Below are 19,654 nucleotides of genomic sequence, written 5' to 3'. Positions count from 1 at the left end.
CTATATGTATATGTGTATGTATGAGGGACACAATTTCACAACGTGGTGCAAATCAAAGCAATTTTTCTAACTAACTAATTTTTCACTCGTCAAACTATGTTAGGCGTAGTCTGGGCCCATAACCTGTTGGGATTCCTCTTTTAAATAATAATATATGCGTAGTTAGTTTTAGTTCTATCAATTATATTACTTTATTTTGGCACAGCACACAACCACCACTCACGAGATCAGAAAGAAAAGGGAAGAAAAAAAGTCAACCGCGTGGTTTACGTTTTTAGTGTTACCAGCGAGTGAAAACCTTATAATACTATAATGTCTATTTTTGGTATTTACTAAATTAACATTAGGGATATTCAATATGAAAAAATTAAATATTAACAAAATTTGTTTATAACAAGAAAGAGGAAGCTGTATTCAATATAAAGTAATGAAATATTTATGGAATTTCGGTTCTTAATGAATAGGCCGTTCGAGCTGTGCTTAATTTAACATTTTCATCGGAATAAATGGAATGTATCGTTCTAATACCGGGAAAATTAGGTATATCCACCCATTTCTTTATTATGGTTGGAGACATCTTGTTAACTCTATCAGCTCCAATATATAAAATTTTGTGTGTTGGACACAGTTGTAAAAGGCTAATGCATCCTTCAAAACAAGGTTCTTTGTTTTAGTCAATGACCAAAATTTTCTTTTTATTACACTAGTCAACACTAGAATTAGGCTGTGGCCCAAAATAGCTTTTTCTGATAGATTTCGGGGTTTACAATTTTTTAACGAAATATTTTTTTTTTTATAGTGTAGTTTTTTTTTACAGAATTTTTTAAAAGCTGCTTTATTTTTAATGTTTTTTTTCATAGGTAGTGCTTATATTTTTCACAAGTTAGTATCTTATATCTGGTTGCATAGACCTTTGCAGTTCTGAAAAGCTCAAAAGTGAAAAAATAGACAAAAAATTGTCAGCTTTTCAGAACTACAAAGTTCTTTGCAACCAGATATAAGATACTTAGGCTTTGTGAAAAATAGAAGCACAACCTCTGAAAAATCCTTGAAAAAAAATACCAGATTTTAAAAATTCTTTAAAAAAAATGACACCATAAAAAAAAATAATAAAGTACTACATAAATTTTTAAATCCGGAAATCTATCATAAAAATTCATTTTGGTTCACAGCCTAAATAAAAAGTTCAATTTTGTCGAGTAGTGTTATCGCTCTAGCGCCATCGACTGTACCTTTCCTATAGGATGTTGCAAAATAGTTCCACTCAATTCTTTTACTCCCAAAATTAGCCTTTTAATCTGGCAAGCTCCAAAAAATATATTTATTTTTGAATTGGTATCTACTACCGTCCGAAAAAATCAATATTCAAAATCAAAATTGCAATGTTGGTTTTTAAGTTGTTCAAGAATTATTGTTATAAAAACGTGCACATCTACTTTGCTGTGCCTTAAGTTATCGCTTATCACTGCAAATGACACAGTTTTTTCGAACATGCGACGTACATAAGTAAAAATTAAAGCTTATTTATAGGAAAAGTGCGCGCTTTTAACCTCTTTTTGGCGGAGCAGCTTATAGTTTTCTGCAAAATCAATTTGTAAGGCAAGTTCCGCAGGCTTGATATTTCTTCTTATTGCTTAAAAAAAATTTTTGTTGGTCTCGCTTTACAAAGAAGTGTGTTTTAAAAAGTGGCAACTGAACTTCTAACTAATGAATTAAGTCAGAAAGCGGAGAAACAGAATAAGTCAAAGTTATTCTAGCGTCTACTTTCCTCCAGTGTTGCCATTTCACGATTTCATCCAATTTTTTAAGATATTTTACTGGAACAATACATTTTACATCCTTTTCACAATTTTCACAATCGTTGGTCAAACAGCTTTCATTCTGAATATTGCAACAAGTTAGTTGCAAAAAACTTTCGAAGGTTTTGGGAAGAGACTCGACAACTGCTGCACAACCATTTAATAAAAAACTGAAGTTGGCTTGATAGATACACACACACATTTTATGCGGCATTTTGCTCGAGTTGGACATGTTTAGGTCGATTTTCTAAAAATATTGGCCGGCTTACGCATACTCCAACTGACTCGTTTTTGTGAGCTTTGTATGCTTCCGACACGGTTAGCAGCATATAACGTTTAGCAACAATTTTTCCATCAACAACGAGGGTGTCCTTTTTGGCTGCAGACTGAACGCAAACATCATCACGCAAGTAAATGTCTTTGACCGATTTCAGCCTTTTCCCCCAATCCAAGTTAACTTTCGTAGAAATTTTACTGTTTGCATTTTCATACTTGACATACTTATTAAACAGTGCTTTAATAATCTCAATTTTTTTCTTTAAATCTCTTGGTAATGCCTGTTTTGTCTTTTTTATAGCCTTTCCCAAAGTTTGCTTACAAGTATACTCTTTCTGTTCTTCTTTTTGTTGAGCTTCTTTTTTCTTCTTTTCTCTATAATCTCTCAGCCTTTCACGTTATTTTTCTTGCATCTGTTTTAGAATAATTTTCTTGTTTGCCAAAGCTGAGCGGCGTTTTTTCATTCTCTGAGCTACTTTTTCGCGAAATTCTTTCAACTTTTGTGGATCGCTTTTAATTTTATTGAGATATCGTCTGTTTTTCACTTGGTTAAGCCATCTACGAATATTTATATGCGGGTTAAACAATTAAAAGTAAAAGTAAGAAAAAAACAATACTTACGGTCGCTAACGTACTTCGAAAATCAAAATAAAATGTTTGGTTAATAGTAACCCCAAAGCTATTTTATATTTAAAATAGTTACACGAAACTTACTTTACACATGCAGTTTCAGCCACCTGCTTGCATTCAATGCGTGGAAATTACAATAAATTGATGTTTTCGGTCGTGAACGTACGACTAGAACATAGGTTAGGTTAAATTAAATATAAAAATGCCTTTAAAAAAAGCTTAAAGTGAAGAAATCACATTTAAGAATTTTAGAATTAAAAAAAAAATTATACATTTTAAATTTTTTTGCTACATCTGTTATCTACATATACATATACAAGACATGTTCGATTCATGACGATATGCGAAAGCAAGCCCAGAATTGCAAATGTATGTGTGTACACAGGCACGACAAAATGTTTATCAATTCTTACCCTGCAGTACCAGAAGTGAGCGATGACAAATGTCAACTACGCGTCATTCAGGATTTTTTCTCAGCCGCTGCGGCAGACGAGCAGAATATGACGTCGACGTCGCGATCGACGCGTCGGTCAGACCAAACTCTTTTTATACCCGTACCGGCACCTAGCTGAGGAGATGTAGAATCTAAATGGTACATGTATAATATACATGTTAGATGTAGAATATACATAGTATATGTAGATAACAGATGTAGCAAAAAAATGTAAAATGTAACATTTTTTATTTTTTTTTTAAATTCTAAAAAATTATAAGCTCAAAAATGTATATACTGACTGAGTAGGGGTATAAGTAGATTCGCGTCTTTAGAAGCGACTCACACGTTCCTTCTCGTTTCTCTTTGTTTTTTCTGTTTCGACGCGTGCCGTTACAGAAATTCGTTCGGCCGATCGTGTGCGGTAGAAGAGAATTTCGTGTTTTCTTTTCATCTCTGCCGACGCATTTTTTGCATGCGTCGGCAGAGCTCTCTTCGCTTTGTCTGCTTTGCTATTTACTATCACATTACATTGTTAATTGTGCGCAAAGAACAAGTAAAGTAAGCAAGTGAAGGAAAAAAAAGCTATTTTACATATACATATATTACGAGTAATAATTTTTTTATTATCAGGTAAGACCAGTGTTTAAATAAAAATATGTGTTGTGTGTGGTAATAAAAGCAGCAATTGCAATTGCTGAATTGTGAATTTTGTGAAATCGTGAAAAACTTTACATTTTTTTTTTATATCCGTACTCAAAAAAGAGTTAAGGGGTATATTAGATTTGTGGTAAAAGTGGATGTGTGCAACGCAGCGATTGCTTTAGATAAAATGAAGAAATCAAAGTTCTCACAAAAAGGTTTAGAGTATGTAATGGTGGGATACTCCGATACGGCCAAAGGGGTCAGTAAAGAAACCAGAAAACTCGTATAGAGTAGGGATGTCATTTTTGTAGAACCTGAAGGGGGCAGACTAGAGCCATCAGATTCTAATGACATAGCATGAGTTGGGGTTCAACAAAACCAGGACTCTGAATACGAGATAGAAAACGAGCCATCTACAGATCCAGAAAATGAACCAGAGATTCAGGAGGAGAATAGGTCCGATAACGAAATTCTTGTATTTCCAGAACCCAATAGAGGACCAGGTCGTCCATCCATCGTACGTACGGGCAAACTAGGAAGACCGAGGAAAGAGTATCATATGCTCAATGCGATACTAGCAGCAGACGTACAAGTTCCTCAAAACTACGAAGAAGCTGAACGGTCAACTGAAGGCGAGCTATGGAATGCATCCATGAGGACGAGTACGAATCCCTCGTCAATCCCTCGCCTTACTAAATTGCCTAGGGCTATTGGATGCAGATGGGCTTACGCTGTCAAGTCCAATCCGGATGGAAACGTGAACAGACTCAAATCACGATTGGTGGCTAAAGATTGTAGCCAATGCTACGGGATCGACTACAAGGAGACATTTGCAGCGGTTGTTTGCCATGCAACTATCAGGTTGATAATTGCACTTGCAGTCGAACATGGTCTCCACCTACATCAAATGGATGTTGCACCCGCATATCTAAACGGAGAATTGCGAGATGAGGTCTTTATGAGAAAACCCAAAGGCTTCGTCAGCGTTGATTATCCAAATCACGTTTTAAAGCTTCACAAGTTAAACAGTCAGGAAGAGTTTGTAACTCAATGTTAGATGCAACGCTGCGACGTATTAGACTTGTGCCGACTGCCAATGAACCATGCTTCTATTATAAGCCAGGTAATAATATGTTTCTATTAGCTGTCTACGTAGATGACATTATTTTGGCGTGCGACGACCTGGACGATCTATCTGATATCAAGACAAAGATCGCAGCAGAGTTTGACGTGGTTGACATCGGCCCTATGCAATACTTCTTAGGTATCGAGGTGAAACGTGAAGGCAGTACTGGAGCAATTTCAATCAGCCAACGGAAGTACATTAGAAAATTGCTCAAACAGTACAAAATGAACGATTGTCGACAGACGCCCACGCCGCTGGAAGCTGGTTACCAGGTGGCATGCAAAAAAGAGGACTGCCGCAAGGTCGACATGACATCGTTTCAAAAGCTTATTGGATAGTTTTCTTATCTTGCATTTATGACTCGTCCGGACATTGCACATTCGGTAAACAAGTTGGCACAACGCAACAAGAATCCCCATTCCGAGCATGAAGCGGCAGTTAAGCATATTTTTCGATATCTAGCCAAAACTATCCACTGGGAGATATGCTACACAAAACAAGGCAAGGCAATTGGGTGTTTTGTCGATGCAGATTGGGCAAGTGATATGACAAACCGCAAGTCATTCACTATGTATGTACCTTGGCAGGAGGAGCGATTTCTTGGGAGTCAAGAAATCAATCGACAGTCGCTCTCAGTTCCACGGAGGCTGAGTACATCGCCTTATCATCTGCAGCAAAGGGGGCGATATACGTTCGCAACCTACTCATCGACTTGAAGCTGATGTCAAAACGGGTCAGCTATTCAGATGTATGGGGACAACATAGGAGCACAGAAGCTGGCTAGAAACCCTATGTTTCATGCACGTACAAAACACATCGACGTCAAGGTTCATCATGTTCGAGAGGTTCTTAAGAGAGGTGAAGTCGACATTTCGTATCTACCAACCGATGAAATTATAGCAGATGTCCTCAAAAAGAACTTAGCCAAAGTTAAACATCAGAAATTTTTCTTCGCCTTTGGTTTATAAGAAAATTTTTAATTTGCCTTGACATTTATTCGAATGTTAGTTCAATTAGCATTAGGTATGTTTTAAATTTTGTAAGCATGCGTTGTGTTGAGGAGGAGTGTTCAAATTGACCGCTCACGATATATAAGTTATCGATCTCAGAGCAACACTGCGCATGTACACTACTGCTCCGAGGATCTATCGACTCGAGAATTTAGTGTGTCTTGTTCCTAAATTCCTCGTGAGCGCGTCTCCATACATTCTCTGTACACATTACCAAATAAAACATATTCCTACTAAATAAATAATTGAACAGACGATACATGTGATATTATTTAAATTGATAAATCGAAATAAATATGTACTTTCAGAAAATCTACTGCAGGAGAATGCCGTTGTTCGTGGTAAGACTAATAAAGATTAATATTTGTATCAGGAAAATTAATAGCAAAATTCCTTTCAGATCAATTGAAAGCATTAGCAAAAATTTTAGCTGACCAAACTGTTTTGATAAAACAGCTTATAAAGGAGAAGGGGGAGATGAATTCTGTTCGGGACCAGTTCCCCATTGCAACGGACTGATGAAAATGGTGGAGAATGTTAAAATCAATAGAAACATTTATGAAAGTAAATTAAAACTCTAAAAGATATGACCTGTTCATTTTCTAATCCTTTTTAAAATCACTTTGACAGCCAGTTGGAGTGCTCGTCAACTTAAAACTTATTTTAAGTGACGAAATCGTAATGGCGTATAATGTGTATGGAGTACAAGGGAAGAAAGCCCTCAGGAGCCACTCGGAGTTTTATGGAGATTTGCTAGGTAAAGTACACTACTAGTGTTTATTATATTTTAATTAAATTAAACATATAATTATTACAGAATTTATTCCGCCTGGAGACGAAGCACCAGAAATGCTGATGCGCAAAGCGATGCAGAGGGTTAAAAAACGAGTATTCAAGCAAAGGTGTACCAAACCCAAAAATGAATTAGAAACTGTTTAGGCTAGGCTAGATTTTAATATATATTTTAAGTTTGAATTTTGAATTAATTTTGAATTAAACATTCATATAACACAATTTTGTATTTAATTTATTTATTATAAAGCCAGCAAGCTGCTGAGCAACTAGCTACTGGTAATCGAAGAGTAATCGATCGGGAACCAGGGGTGGTTACGCCCTAGGCCATGCATGTGTTAAATTCTCCGTTGAAATACATTGTCGGGGAAACGAAGCGGAACTGGGGAGATCTCGGAAAACGTGAATGGTATCTAGTTCGGCACAATGGATTCTACACCAAACTAGTTGCCTGGTACTGTTGACGAACGGGTACATTCTCAAGATGTACGCTTGACACTAAAAGATATTCCATAACATCTTTGATCTGATTCATATGATATCTACATCTACTCATATACAATGTGGCCCATATTCTTCTTTAAGGGCAAGTATTGAGCATGTTCCATTTGGCAATTTGGTGGCAGCTCTTATAGTCTCTAAAATTCAGGCGACAAACAAGACGGACGGACGGACAGACGGACAACCAGACATGGCTCTATATTCTCGGCTATTGATGCTGATCAAATATATATACTTTATGGGGTCGGAAACGTTTCCTTCTCTGCGTTACACACATCCACTTATACCACAAATCTAATATACCCCTTAACTCTTTCTTGAGTACGGGTATAAAAAAACATTGTTTGTGCTTAGTGAAAAGCAGTGTCGAAAAAAAACGACATAGACTCATTGGTGTGTGCGTGCGTGTACGGCAGAGAACGGCAATGAGTATGGTCGAGCCTGTTCGATACCCCTTCAAAAAATTGTTTTCAACTAAACTCAAACGCTCAGCAGAAATATGTTCCTTCGGGTTTACTCAGACGAAGCCAAGTTTTCGGGTTCAAGCAGGTTCGAACACACAATGAATTTTCGGGTATTTTCCGTTCACCTGTTCGATGTGTTTTCGTTCAAAGGCCTGAACCCAAACCTTCGGGTTTGGGACGCATGTACGAGTGTTACCGAAGTGGACGAAGTCCCGAAAAGAGCAAGAACATTTTTGACTTCGTGTTTCTTGCACATGAATTTACTGGGAGTGAAGCCAAAAAACTCGAGTTGATTGAAAAACAAAATAGATTTAAAATGGGAATGAAGTTAGAAAATAAATATTTTATTTCATTTATATTATAAAAATATACAAATCAAAACTAAAAGAGACAAAATTATAGAAAATAATAGAAATTAACATATAAATATTCCTTCTTTTTATGAGATCAAATATGATAGATATATATAAAAATGTAAATTATATATGTACATTTAGGTATTAAAATTTTTAAGAAAGGAATTTAAGAAAAGTAAGCTGTCAACCGAGCCTGGACCTAGCCTATTACGTTTTTCTGTTATAATGTTTCCCGCCAAAGAAAACGAGCGCTCAGCCGCTACCCTGCTAGCTGGTATTGATTGAATTTCAAAAGCTAGTTTTGACAAATAGGGGTATTTCTTTTGATTTTTTTGCCACCACTCCATCAAATTATAATTTGCGTTCATATCCACTTTTTCCTTGCAATATCTCTCTATTTCCTCTTCATTTCTATGATTTTTGAAACAGGTCGATTTATTAAATTTTCAAAAAAGAAAGCATCATTTTCTTTGTCACATGATAATTGGCCGCTTAAATCAAAATTACTTTGACTTTGACCACTCGAATCAAAAGAAACCTGCGATGCCGCGGCAAATGAAGGTGAACTTGAAGATTCCCTTTCTTTAGTATTTGCTTAATTAACATTATCTAGAATATGAGAAATGCAAAAGTTTTGAATTTCCTCCATTTCATTTGCATATTTAAAGCTGGTGGATATACAAAAAATGCAGCTTTATGCCACAAACTTACGTTAGCTAAGCCTCAATTTTTTGAATAATAGTTTCCTTTAAAATTGATATTGCAGGGATATCTTCAGTGTTTGGCATACAAAGGCTTTTAAGTTTTAAAATAGATGGCAATACAAAGCACAGCGATGGCGAACTACAAAAATGCAATTTCTAAAAAATAATTTCAAAATTTCAATAAAAGGGCTTTGACAGTGGTTATATTTATATGTAGCAATCGTTGGCTTTGCTCATTATTTTTCAAAATATTATTTATTTCTCCCCAATTATCAATTATGGTTTTTAACATTCTATATTGCGAGCTCCAGTCAGGACTACAGGCCCGGGGAAATCTCCGAGCGCTGCTACCAGGCGGAAAGTGGTGCTTCATCCCCTGGAGGAGGGGCGGGGGGACACTAAACACTGTTCCACGCTCTCTCCTACGCTCTCCTAGCCGGGCACAACAAAAAAGCGAAAAAAGCGCCAAACAGCTGACTGCGATTGATAGTGCTGGGTAGTGCATAAAACTATCAGCTGGCACACATCGGCTACGACTCCACCGTAGCAAGCAGCAGCGGCCAGGGTGCACGATTTTTTGCAGATCTCGCTAAAGCCTTGCATACCCCCAGGCTGAGCGCAAGGCAATTAAGGAAGTGCATACTTCGAGGCTTAACCAGGCAGCACAGGTGGCACGTGGGAAAAGGTCACGGACCCGACCAACCTCCGATCCCCCGCTCAGGCGGTGTCCCGGTCAACGGGACGTCGGGGACCGGGGAGGGGCGGTATATCCCCCATCGTTAGGCCAAGGGGAAATCTGTGGCCAGCGCGGGAGCCATCTAGGGCAGACCGAGAAGCCGTAGAAGCGATGGCGGACGACAGAAATCCGATGGAGAAGATGACTGAGGAGGCTGTCTTTGGTAAGCGCCACGCTCTTTGCAGATCACCACCGCCGTCGGCACCTGCGAAAGCCCATGGCTCGAGCGTGTTCCAGTTCGGACCAGACGGCATGGACCGCACTCCGACCCACTAGAGCTGCTGAAAACCTTGGGCACTCGGGCCAACGAACTGGTCCAAAGAATGAACGACCAGCGGCACGTGGACATCCCAATGAAGGACCTAGCGCTGAGCGTTGTAGCCTTGCAGGCGCTTGTGCTCAACAGCTTCGACAAGCTGCATAACAGGGCAATCGGGACCACCAACGTTGGCACCCAAACAGCTGCGAAGCCGTCCCTCACCGGCACAAAGAGGCTGCGCGAGTCACCGCAATTGACTGCGGAGCACACCAAGAGACAGAGGAGCACAAAGCTGAGGCAAGCGTCATCCCAAGCTGAGCTGCCGTCGCTGGATCAGGGCGAGAAAACTCCCTCTGGAACAGTGGACCACGGTGCCATTCCAGCCGCTGGAAAGCAGCTCAAATGGCAACAGGTGGGCCCCAAGGCGCGAAAGAAAGCGGAGCCTCGCCAGCGCGAGCCGAGGCCAGACGCAATCATTATCCAGCCCCAAGGAGATCTGAGCTACAGCGATATTCTTCGGTTGGTCACTAGGCGCGAGGACAGTAAGCTCCAAGAAGTGGGCGCTAATGTCAACAGAATCCGAAGGACGGCTAAGGGCGAACTGCTGCTCGAGCTAAATGGCGCGAGCAAGAGCAACACTGCAAGTCTCAAGGAGGTGATTAGCGAGGCATTGGGCATGCATTCGGGTATCAGGGCGGTCACTGATGAGCTCTGTGTGGAGATAAAAGATCTTGACAGCCTTGTCACGAAGGAGGACATAGCAGCAGCGGTGGCATCAATCGTCGGCGCACCCTGCGTGGACATCGACGCTGTCAAAAGTTTGAGGCCTCTCGTATGCCGGCACACAAACAGCATTTGTGTGCTTGCCCCCCGCTCATGCAAAAGCCCTCCTGGAGATGGGGAACCTTAAAGTAGGGTGGACAATTTGTCGGCTCCAAGAGCGGATATCGGAGAGACGATGCTACAGGTATCTGGAATTCGGACATCTAGCAGCCAGGTGCAGGAGCACGGTGGACCGCACCGTATGCCGCAAGATTGGCGTACCAGGGCACAAAGCGGCTACCTGCCAGAGTGACCCAAGCTGCTTCATCTGCATAGCTAGCAGGCGGAAGGAGACGCACCACTACGCGGGCAGCTCAAAATGTCCAGCAGCCAAAGGTGGATCCAGTATACCGACGCAATGATGAAGCTACTGCAGCTTAATCTTAACCACTGCGCTGCGGCCCAAGACCTGCTGAGCCAGACCGTGCGGGAATTGGCAATAGGCCTCGCAGTCATTAGCGAGCCATATAGAACGAGGGAGTCGCCTGGCTTCATCCTAGGCGCCAACAAGAAAGCAGGGCTGTGGATATGTGGCGACACATCGATGCAGTTTACCGACATTAGCCGTGCAGTTTGATTCGTCCGTGCGAAAGCTGGGAGTATGTGGACTTATAGTGTCTACCTCGCCCCAAGCTTATCCCTTCACGAGTTCGCAGGTATCCTCGACAACCTAGCGGCCGATGTCAGAGGTCGACACCCAGTGGCTATTGGATGCGACTTCAACGCATGGGCAGAGGAGTGGGGAAGCGTCGCGACCAATGCAAGAGGCCGGGTGTTGCTGGAGGCCATCGCACCCCTGGACATCGCTCTCCTAAACCAGGGAGGGCAGCACACCTTCTCAAGAGGAGGAGTCGGTTCGGTTGTGCATCTCACACTGGTCAGCTGCTCGCTCTTTAACTCGTCGAGCTGGAGCATTAGCAGTGCCTACAGGGCGAGCGACCACCTGGCAATAGTCTGCCATATTGGGCAGCAGAGAGGGACGAGACAACTAGCTCCGCCCAGATGGAAATGCTTCCACGCCAACAGCATGAACACGGCGCTGTTCAATGCGGAATGCATGGCCAACCACGTCATGGTGAACCTGGAGTCAGCCTGCGAAGCCACTATGGCCCAGAGGAGGCACTACGGCCGCTACCACCCACCTGTTTTCTGGTGGAGCGATAGTATAGCCCAGCTAAGCCGAGAATGCAACCACGCACGACGCCGCTGCCAGCGCTCTCGCGGTAACCCGCTATTTGGGCAATGGCAGGCAGCCTTTAGGGACTGCAGGCGCTCGTTCAAGTCCGCCATTGAGGAGAGCAAACGCGAATGCTTCCTGGCCCTCTGCGACTCTGCCGAGCACGACCCGCGGGGAAGGGCGTATAGGTTGGTGGCCAATAAAATGAGCGGAAATAATAAGCAGGCACCCCCAATCAGAGCACGACCTGGTCGGATCCATTGTGCAGGAGCTCTTCCCGCACATGGTGGACCACATCGAGGCGACCCAGAGTTTACGGGAAACGCAAAACCAGGCTCCCTTTGAAGAGGTGACGCTCGAGGAGGTGAAAACGGCAGCCAGGAGCATTAGCCCAAACAAGGCACCAGGGCCAGACTCTATACCAAATAGAGCGCTCATTCTCAGCCTTTCTCTGCGCCCGGACATCTTTGTGACGCACAGCTCGACCCAGCGCCAAGCGTCACAAAAACAACAACATTCCGCGGAGTATTATTATTTCATTATTTCCTTCCCTGTAAACAGTTACTTAGACATAAGAGAAACAACATGAAGATTAATTTAATTAAAAAAGAAAACAAGCAAAAACAACAAACAACCTGACTTTTAAATGTGACCAGCGATCAGAACCACACGGCCACACTACAAAATTTAAATCTTCGCGCCGACAATGTGACCAGCGATCAGAACCACACGGCCACACTACAAAATTCAAATCTACGCGCCAACAGTGAACCAAACGGCCACACTAGCAGCTGATCATAACAACGCGTTAGTACCAGAGACCGGAGCCAACAGCTGACTTTTGGCAATAAAAGCAGCCGCAACAGAGCCATCAGCACCATTCCTGTCTTGGACTGCCAAGGGTGGATTCGCTCCCCGAGGCTTTGGTAAGCATTGAATGGTGTGGTTCCCTGCTTTATACCGTCCATTTCTTTGGAATGCATTGATCACCGTGTTAGAGCGTACGATTCCTCTTCCCGGTAATCTTTGCTGCTTTTCTCCAAATTCATTCTCGGAGTGCATTGTCCTCTGACTTTCCCCTCCCTACTCAGAGCGCATTTTCCTCTGTCTCCCCAACCTTCTCCTCGGAGCGCATTATTCTCCGCACCGATCACTTCTCCTCGGAGCGCCTTGTCCTCCGCACCGATCACTTCTCCTCGGAGCGCATTATCCTCCGCAACGACCACTTCTCTCGGAGCGCATGATCCTCCACACCGATTACTTCCCCTCGGAGCGCATTATCCTCCGCAACGACCACTTCTCTCGGAGCGCATTATCCTCCGCACCGATTACTTCTCCCCGGAGCGCATTATCCTCCGCAACGACCACTTCTCTCGGAGCGCATTATCCTCCGCAACGACCACTTCTCTCGGAGCGCATTATCCTCCGCAACGACCACTTCTTACGGAGCGCATTATCCTCCGCAACGACCACTTCTCTCGGAGCGCATTATCCTCCGCAGCAACCGATCTCTACCAGGTACGACCTGCACGCTGCGAGTAGCCACGTGCGGCCCTGACGACCCTGAAGGAGGACATCGAGGACGATCCAGTGAACCATTGGAGCCATATATCAACTCTGTATGCCTAAGCTAAATAAACATAAAAAAACCTACTTTTGCTACCCTACCCGTGTCGCCTTCTTCTTGAACCTAGAGCCCTATGAACCCCGGCGCGGCGAGCATACCCCGGTCGAAGCGCCGTCACAGTGGCGCCCGAACAGGTTGTGGTAGCTTAGAATTGAAATCTCATTTATGGTCAAGATGGCAAAAGTGTGGATCAACCAAGCGACAAAAGCAGAACTGATCAGGAGTGGAAACATTAAGGAAACAACTAATTCAGTTCACGGAAAGAAAGGATCTAAGTAAGGAAATACTGGAGAGGCTGGAACAGCTCGGAACAACCCAGACAAGAGGCAGGAGCCCAAAACAATCACCGAAAGTAATAACACAAGCCAAGCCAGCTATGGAAGAACCGCAAGGGGAACCGAAAACGGCAAAAAAGAGAGCTTTATTTCCAAAGCAGATACGGAAAGGATCACCAGAAGCAGTGGCCATAATAGATAAAATAAAGAAGTGGGACCTCACATTCACTGGGAATGGAGAACTACTCGAATTCCTCAGTAGGATGGAGGAATTAGCAGAAACATACGGGATCGAGATAGACCACATTGTATTTGCAATGCCGGTAATAGTGGAGAAGAGTGCATTGGACTGGTGGCACACGAAACCCGGCCCCATAACAACATGGGAGGAGGTGAAAAGCCAGCTGAAGGAGAACTTCATGTCACCACAATATCATGAAGAGCTTATAAAGATAGTATCGGAGCGGAAACAATCAGAAACGGAGACAATACGAGAGTTTATTCAAGACCTGAGAAAATTGATGAGATTCGGGACGTACACCGAGAACGAGAAACTGGACATGGCATACAAGAATTGTAGGTTACCAATCAAACTCTATGTGAAGAGAAGGGAATTCCAGACGCTATCAGAATTCATTATAACAGCGGAAGAATTTGAGAAACTAGAGAGGCCACAATGGAGACAAACAAAATGTCACCGATGTGGACAAATAGGACACGAATCGAGGGGATGCACCAGGGAGCCAGTATTATACTGCTGGACATGCAATAAAGAAGGAGTACGAACGATAGACTGCTGCAGGAAACCACAGGAAAACGCACAAGGCCCGGGACAATCCCGCGAAGCACCCGGAGCCCAAAACACGCAGAGTGGACCACCACAGATTTAAGATACGATTACAACCAGCTCGTGGGAATGGCCAAGATCGGCGGAAAGAGGATGGAGGTAGTAATAGATACGGGAGCCACAAGAAGCATCTTGAACGAAAAAACGGCGAAAATACTACAGAACAACGGGAAGGAAGAAAAAGAAAATAGACTGATCAGACTCGCAGATGGAAGTACACAAAAAACCACGCGTACATTCCTTACCGAAGTAGAGCTAGGAGGCCAGGAAACGACATTATCATTTTTAATAATGGAGGGGCTACCAGACACGCCACCACTCGGAATGGACTTCTTAAGGGACGCAGGAACCAACATTACATGCGGAAACAGTACCGTAGTGATCAGTGGAAGGGAGAAAAAACAAAGACACGAAGAGAGGGCAAGAAACTCACAACCGGAACCAACGGACAAGGAAATCGAAAAATGGATATCAACAGAGGTCCAGAAATTCGACAACCTCGGCGGAGTAAGTAACATAACAACTCATCGAATATTCCTCAAGGACGATAGACCAGTCAAACAGCGGTACTACCCAAGGAACCCAGCACAAATGGAGATCATCAACAGGGAAATAAACGAGCTGAAACGTCAGGACCTAATAGAACCGTCACGAAGTCCATACAGCTCACCAATAGTCTTAGTCAAGAAAAAAGCAGGGGATTGGAGACTATGCGTCGACTACAGACTACTAAACGAAAAAACCGAGAAGGACGCATACCCGGTACCACGGGTGGACTTCATATTAAACCAACTAAGAGAGGCGAAATTCATCAGCACACTGGACCTAAAGTCAGGCTACTGGCAGATTCCGATGGAGAGGCAAAGCCGACAGTACACAGCCTTCACAGCCCCTGGGCGAGGCTTGTACCAATGGAAGGTAATGCCGTTCGGACTCACCACAGCGCCCGCAACGTTTCAAAGGGCATTAGATTCGGTTATAGGACCAGACATGGAGCCGTTCGCTTTCGCATACCTAGACGATATAATCGTCATTGGGCGAACGAAAACAGAACACATGCAGAAGCTTCAGGAAGTGCTGAACCGATTAAGGAGAGCAAACTTGCGCATCAACGCAGCGAAATGTCACTTCTTCCAACAGAAGTTGAAATACATGGGACACATGGTGAGCGAGGAAGGAATACACACAGATCCGGACAAAGTGTCAGCCATCAGAGAACTGGTTGCACCAACAACACTAAAACAACTACACAGTTTTCTGGGGCTAGCATCGTGGTATCGAAGGTTCGTACCTACCTTCACCGAGAGAGCGAAGCCACTACAAGAACTACTGAAGAAAGGACAGAAATTTACGTGGGGAGAAGCCCAAGACAGCGCTTTCAACGACCTGAAACACTGTTTAACAGAGGCACCCATTCTGGCCTGCCCAGATTTCAGAAAAACCTTTATCCTACAAACAGACGCAAGCGATTGCGGACTAGGAGCGGTTTTAACACAGGAGGATGCAGACGGAGAACACGTAATCTCATACGCAAGCCGCAAGCTTAAAAGCGAAGAAACTAAATATTCCGCTACAGAGAAAGAATGTCGCCATCTACTGGGGAATTCACAAAATGAGGATGTACCTCGAGGGATACCAGTTTGTAGTGATAACGGACCACTTAGCCCTGAAATGGTTAAATTCCATCGAAAGCCCATCCGGCCGAGTAGCAAGATGGGCGTTGGGACTACAACCATTCACATTCGAAATACGCTATCGGAAGGGGAAGCTCAATGCAGTGGCGGACGGATTATCCCGCTTACCACGCGAAGAGGTGAGAATCACAGAGCTGGTGGAATGCGCTTGTTACGAAGCAAAGTGGAAACAGATACAAACAAACCCGAAAATAGCAGAAGACTACACTATAAAACACGGACGATTATACCGACACATACCAAGCCAAACATATGAAGACATCCAACCATGGAAGCTGTGCGTGCCAAAACAAGAAAGGCATAGGGTATTAACGGAAAACCATACGAACCCAACGGCAGGCCACCTAGGGATACGACGCACAAAAATAAGGATCCGACAACGATATTTTTGGCCAGGGATAAGCAGAGATGTAACAAAATTCATCAGAGAATGTGAAAGCTGCCAAAAATTCAAAATCTCGCAACAAGCAGCGGCGGGAAAATGCTAACAAAAGTCGCCGAGGCCCCGTCGATTTCGTAGGACCCCTACCAAGAACATCGCACGGGAACACAGTACTCATCGTATTCATCGATAACTTTTCGAAATGGATAGAGGTGACACCAGCGAGGAAAGCAACCGCCGATACATTCATAAAAGCGTTCCGAGAAAAAATACTAGCACGAGGAGGAACACCAAAACAGCTGATATCAGACAACGGCGTGCAATTCACAAGCAGGAAAACCAAACAGGTAATGCAGTTATGGGGAATTCAGCAGCAATTCACGGCACCATACACGCCCCAAGAAAACCCGACCGAAAGAGCGAATCGAACATTGAAAACCATGATAGCACAGTACGTGGGGGGAAAACATAATAAGTGGGACGAGCACTTACCAGAATTAACACTCGCGATCAACAGCAGTCTATCAGAATCAACAGGATTTACGCCAGCATATTTATTGTTCGGACGAGAGCTACGGCTGCCAGGAAATCTGTTTGACGAGGTAACATTAGGATCAGGGCTCACAGAACTAACGACACAAGAAAGTGCAGAAGCACGACAAAGCGCGGAAGCATTAGCCAGACAAAACATGGAGGAAGCAGCAGCAAAACAGACGAGACACTACAACTTAAGAAGACGAGACTGGAAACCAAAGATAGGGGACATAGTATGGGTCAGAACTCACCCACTCTCAAAAAAAATCGACAAAATAACAGCAAAACTCGAGCCAAAATACAACGGTCCTTGTAAGGTCCTCGAACTCTTGTCCCCAGTAATAGTAACAGTCAAAGACACCTCTACTAACAAAAAAAGTCGAGCGCACATATCACATCTAAAACCCGCAAGCAAAGAAGAGCAAGAAACAGTCACAATACCGACACCTCTCTTTCTTTGCAGAACCATGGACAAATTTAATAATAGCGCACGGAAATTCAAGCGACAAATAGAGGAAAGTAAGGCGAAACAACGCAAGGTGGAGGTCATACCAGCGCCGCCACAGCTAGGAGGAAGGATGAGGGTGTCCGGCACCAGAGTTGTGGCCCCACGAAGAACAGCAAAAGCCAGCGAGACCACGGCCAGTCCAGCAACCATGTCACTAGAGGCGGCAGGGACCGAAGGGACCAGAAAGAAGAGAATAAGCTGGGCCAACAACACCAGACCCGAGCCGGCTCAACCAAGGGCCACTGAGCGGATCAGCTGGGCACGACAAGTCGAGCTGGAAGAAATAGACAACGATATATTGGACATCGGAGGACCAGCCAAGAGTCAAAACGCAGAATTACGGAGGCCAGATCCAACACCAAACACGGCATCTCAGGGTCAACCACCACGAACAGCAGAGGCACAGACATCCGGCCAGGAGACAACACGGACCCACACAACATGCATAAAGGCCGCCATACCCAGCAACTGGGAGGTCCCCCAAGGGTGCGAACTCAGCGAAAATCAAGTGGCGACCGTCCAGCGGGCGATCGACGACCGGAAAAGCCACCACCAAAGACGATTCAAGCTGTGGAGCGAGGAAATACCAGACCAGGCATGCTGGGTGAAAATCGGCAGATCGGGAGACGTACGACTGGGCATCTGGTTCAACGCAGCGGGGACATCCGGACGACCCACCCTAGAAGGGGAGGGGGGAGTGTGACGCACAGCTCGACCCAGCGCCAAGCGTCACAAAAACAACAACATTCCGCGGAGTATTATTATTTCATTATTTCCTTCCCTGTAAACAGTTACTTAGACATAAGAGAAACAACATGAAGATTAATTTAATTAAAAAAGAAAACAAGCAAAAACAACAAACAACCTGACTTTTAAATGTGACCAGCGATCAGAACCACACGGCCACACTACAAAATTTAAATCTTCGCGCCGACAATGTGACCAGCGATCAGAACCACACGGCCACACTACAAAATTCAAATCTACGCGCCAACAGTGCCCGCCTGAACCAAACGGCCACACTAGCAGCTGATCATAACAACGCGTTAGTACCAGAGACCGGAGCCAACAGCTGACTTTTGGCAATAAAAGCAGCCGCAACAGAGCCATCAGCACCATTCCTGTCTTGGACTGCCAAGGGTGGATTCGCTCCCCGAGGCTTTGGTAAGCATTGAATGGTGTGGTTCCCCCCCTGCTTTATACCGTCCATTTCTTTGGAATGCATTGATCACCGTGTTAGAGCGTACGATTCCTCTTCCCGGTAATCTTTGCTGCTTTTCTCCAAATTCATTCTCGGAGTGCATTGTCCTCTGACTTTCCCCTCCCTACTCAGAGCGCATTTTCCTCTGTCTCCCCAACCTTCTCCTCGGAGCGCATTATTCTCCGCACCGATCACTTCTCCTCGGAGCGCCTTGTCCTCCGCACCGATCACTTCTCCTCGGAGCGCATTATCCTCCGCAACAACCACTTCTCTCGGAGCGCATTGTCCTCCGCAACGATCACTTCTCCTCGGAGCGCATTATCCTCCGCAACGACCACTTCTCTCGAAGCGCATTGTCCTCCGCAACGATCACTTCTCCTCGGAGCGCATTATCCTCCGCAACGACCACTTCTCTCGGAGCGCATGATCCTCCACACCGATTACTTCTCCTCGGAGCGCATTATCCTCCGCAACGACCACTTTCTCTCGAGCGCATTATCCTCCGCAACCACCACTTCTTACGGAGCGCATTATCCTCCGCAACGACCACTTCTCTCGGAGCGCATTATCCTCCGCAGCAACCGATCTCTACCAGGTACGACCTGCACGCTGCGAGTAGCCACGTGCGGCCCTGACGACCCTGAAGGAGGACATCGAGGACGATCCAGTGAACCATTGGAGCCATATATCAACTCTGTATGCCTAAGCTAAATAAACATAAAAAAACCTACTTTTGCTACCCTACCCGTGTCGCCTTCTTCTTGAACCTAGAGCCCTTTCTTTCAGCTACCACATCCAGAGATCAAACAAATTTCTGTGAACCCCGGCGCGGCGAGCATACCCCGGTCGAAGCGCC

General features: G+C 44.3%; 1 protein-coding gene across 1 annotated transcript; it reads left to right on the top strand.

Moving 5' to 3' along the window:
* The first annotated feature begins 10,911 nt into the window (after nucleotides 1–10,911).
* Nucleotides 10,912–12,319, top strand: LOC121405013. Its single transcript, XM_041595543.1, has 4 exons — nucleotides 10,912–11,119; nucleotides 11,210–11,918; nucleotides 11,956–12,228; nucleotides 12,292–12,319. The coding sequence occupies exons 1-4, from the start codon at nucleotides 10,912–10,914 to the stop codon at nucleotides 12,317–12,319; spliced, it is 1,218 nt and encodes a 405-aa protein (XP_041451477.1).
* The last annotated feature ends 7,335 nt before the right edge of the window (nucleotides 12,320–19,654 follow it).

Source organism: Drosophila obscura, unplaced genomic scaffold (genome assembly GCF_018151105.1).
Source record: "Drosophila obscura isolate BZ-5 IFL unplaced genomic scaffold, ASM1815110v1 contig_13, whole genome shotgun sequence".
NCBI classification, from domain to species: Eukaryota; Metazoa; Arthropoda; class Insecta; order Diptera; family Drosophilidae; genus Drosophila; species Drosophila obscura.
Note: the sequence above shows the minus strand (reverse complement) of the source record. Positions and strands in the feature narration are given on the sequence as shown.

Coding starts and splice junctions, on each gene's coding strand:
- LOC121405013 (XM_041595543.1), top strand. CDS start 10,912: ATGATGAAGCTACTGCAGCTTAATCTTAACCACTGCGCTGCGGCCCAA. Junction 11,120..11,209: donor GCAGTTTACCGACATTAGCC/GTGCAGTTTGAT, acceptor ACGAGTTCGCAG/GTATCCTCGACAACCTAGCG. Junction 11,919..11,955: donor CCGCGGGGAAGGGCGTATAG/GTTGGTGGCCAA, acceptor AATAATAAGCAG/GCACCCCCAATCAGAGCACG.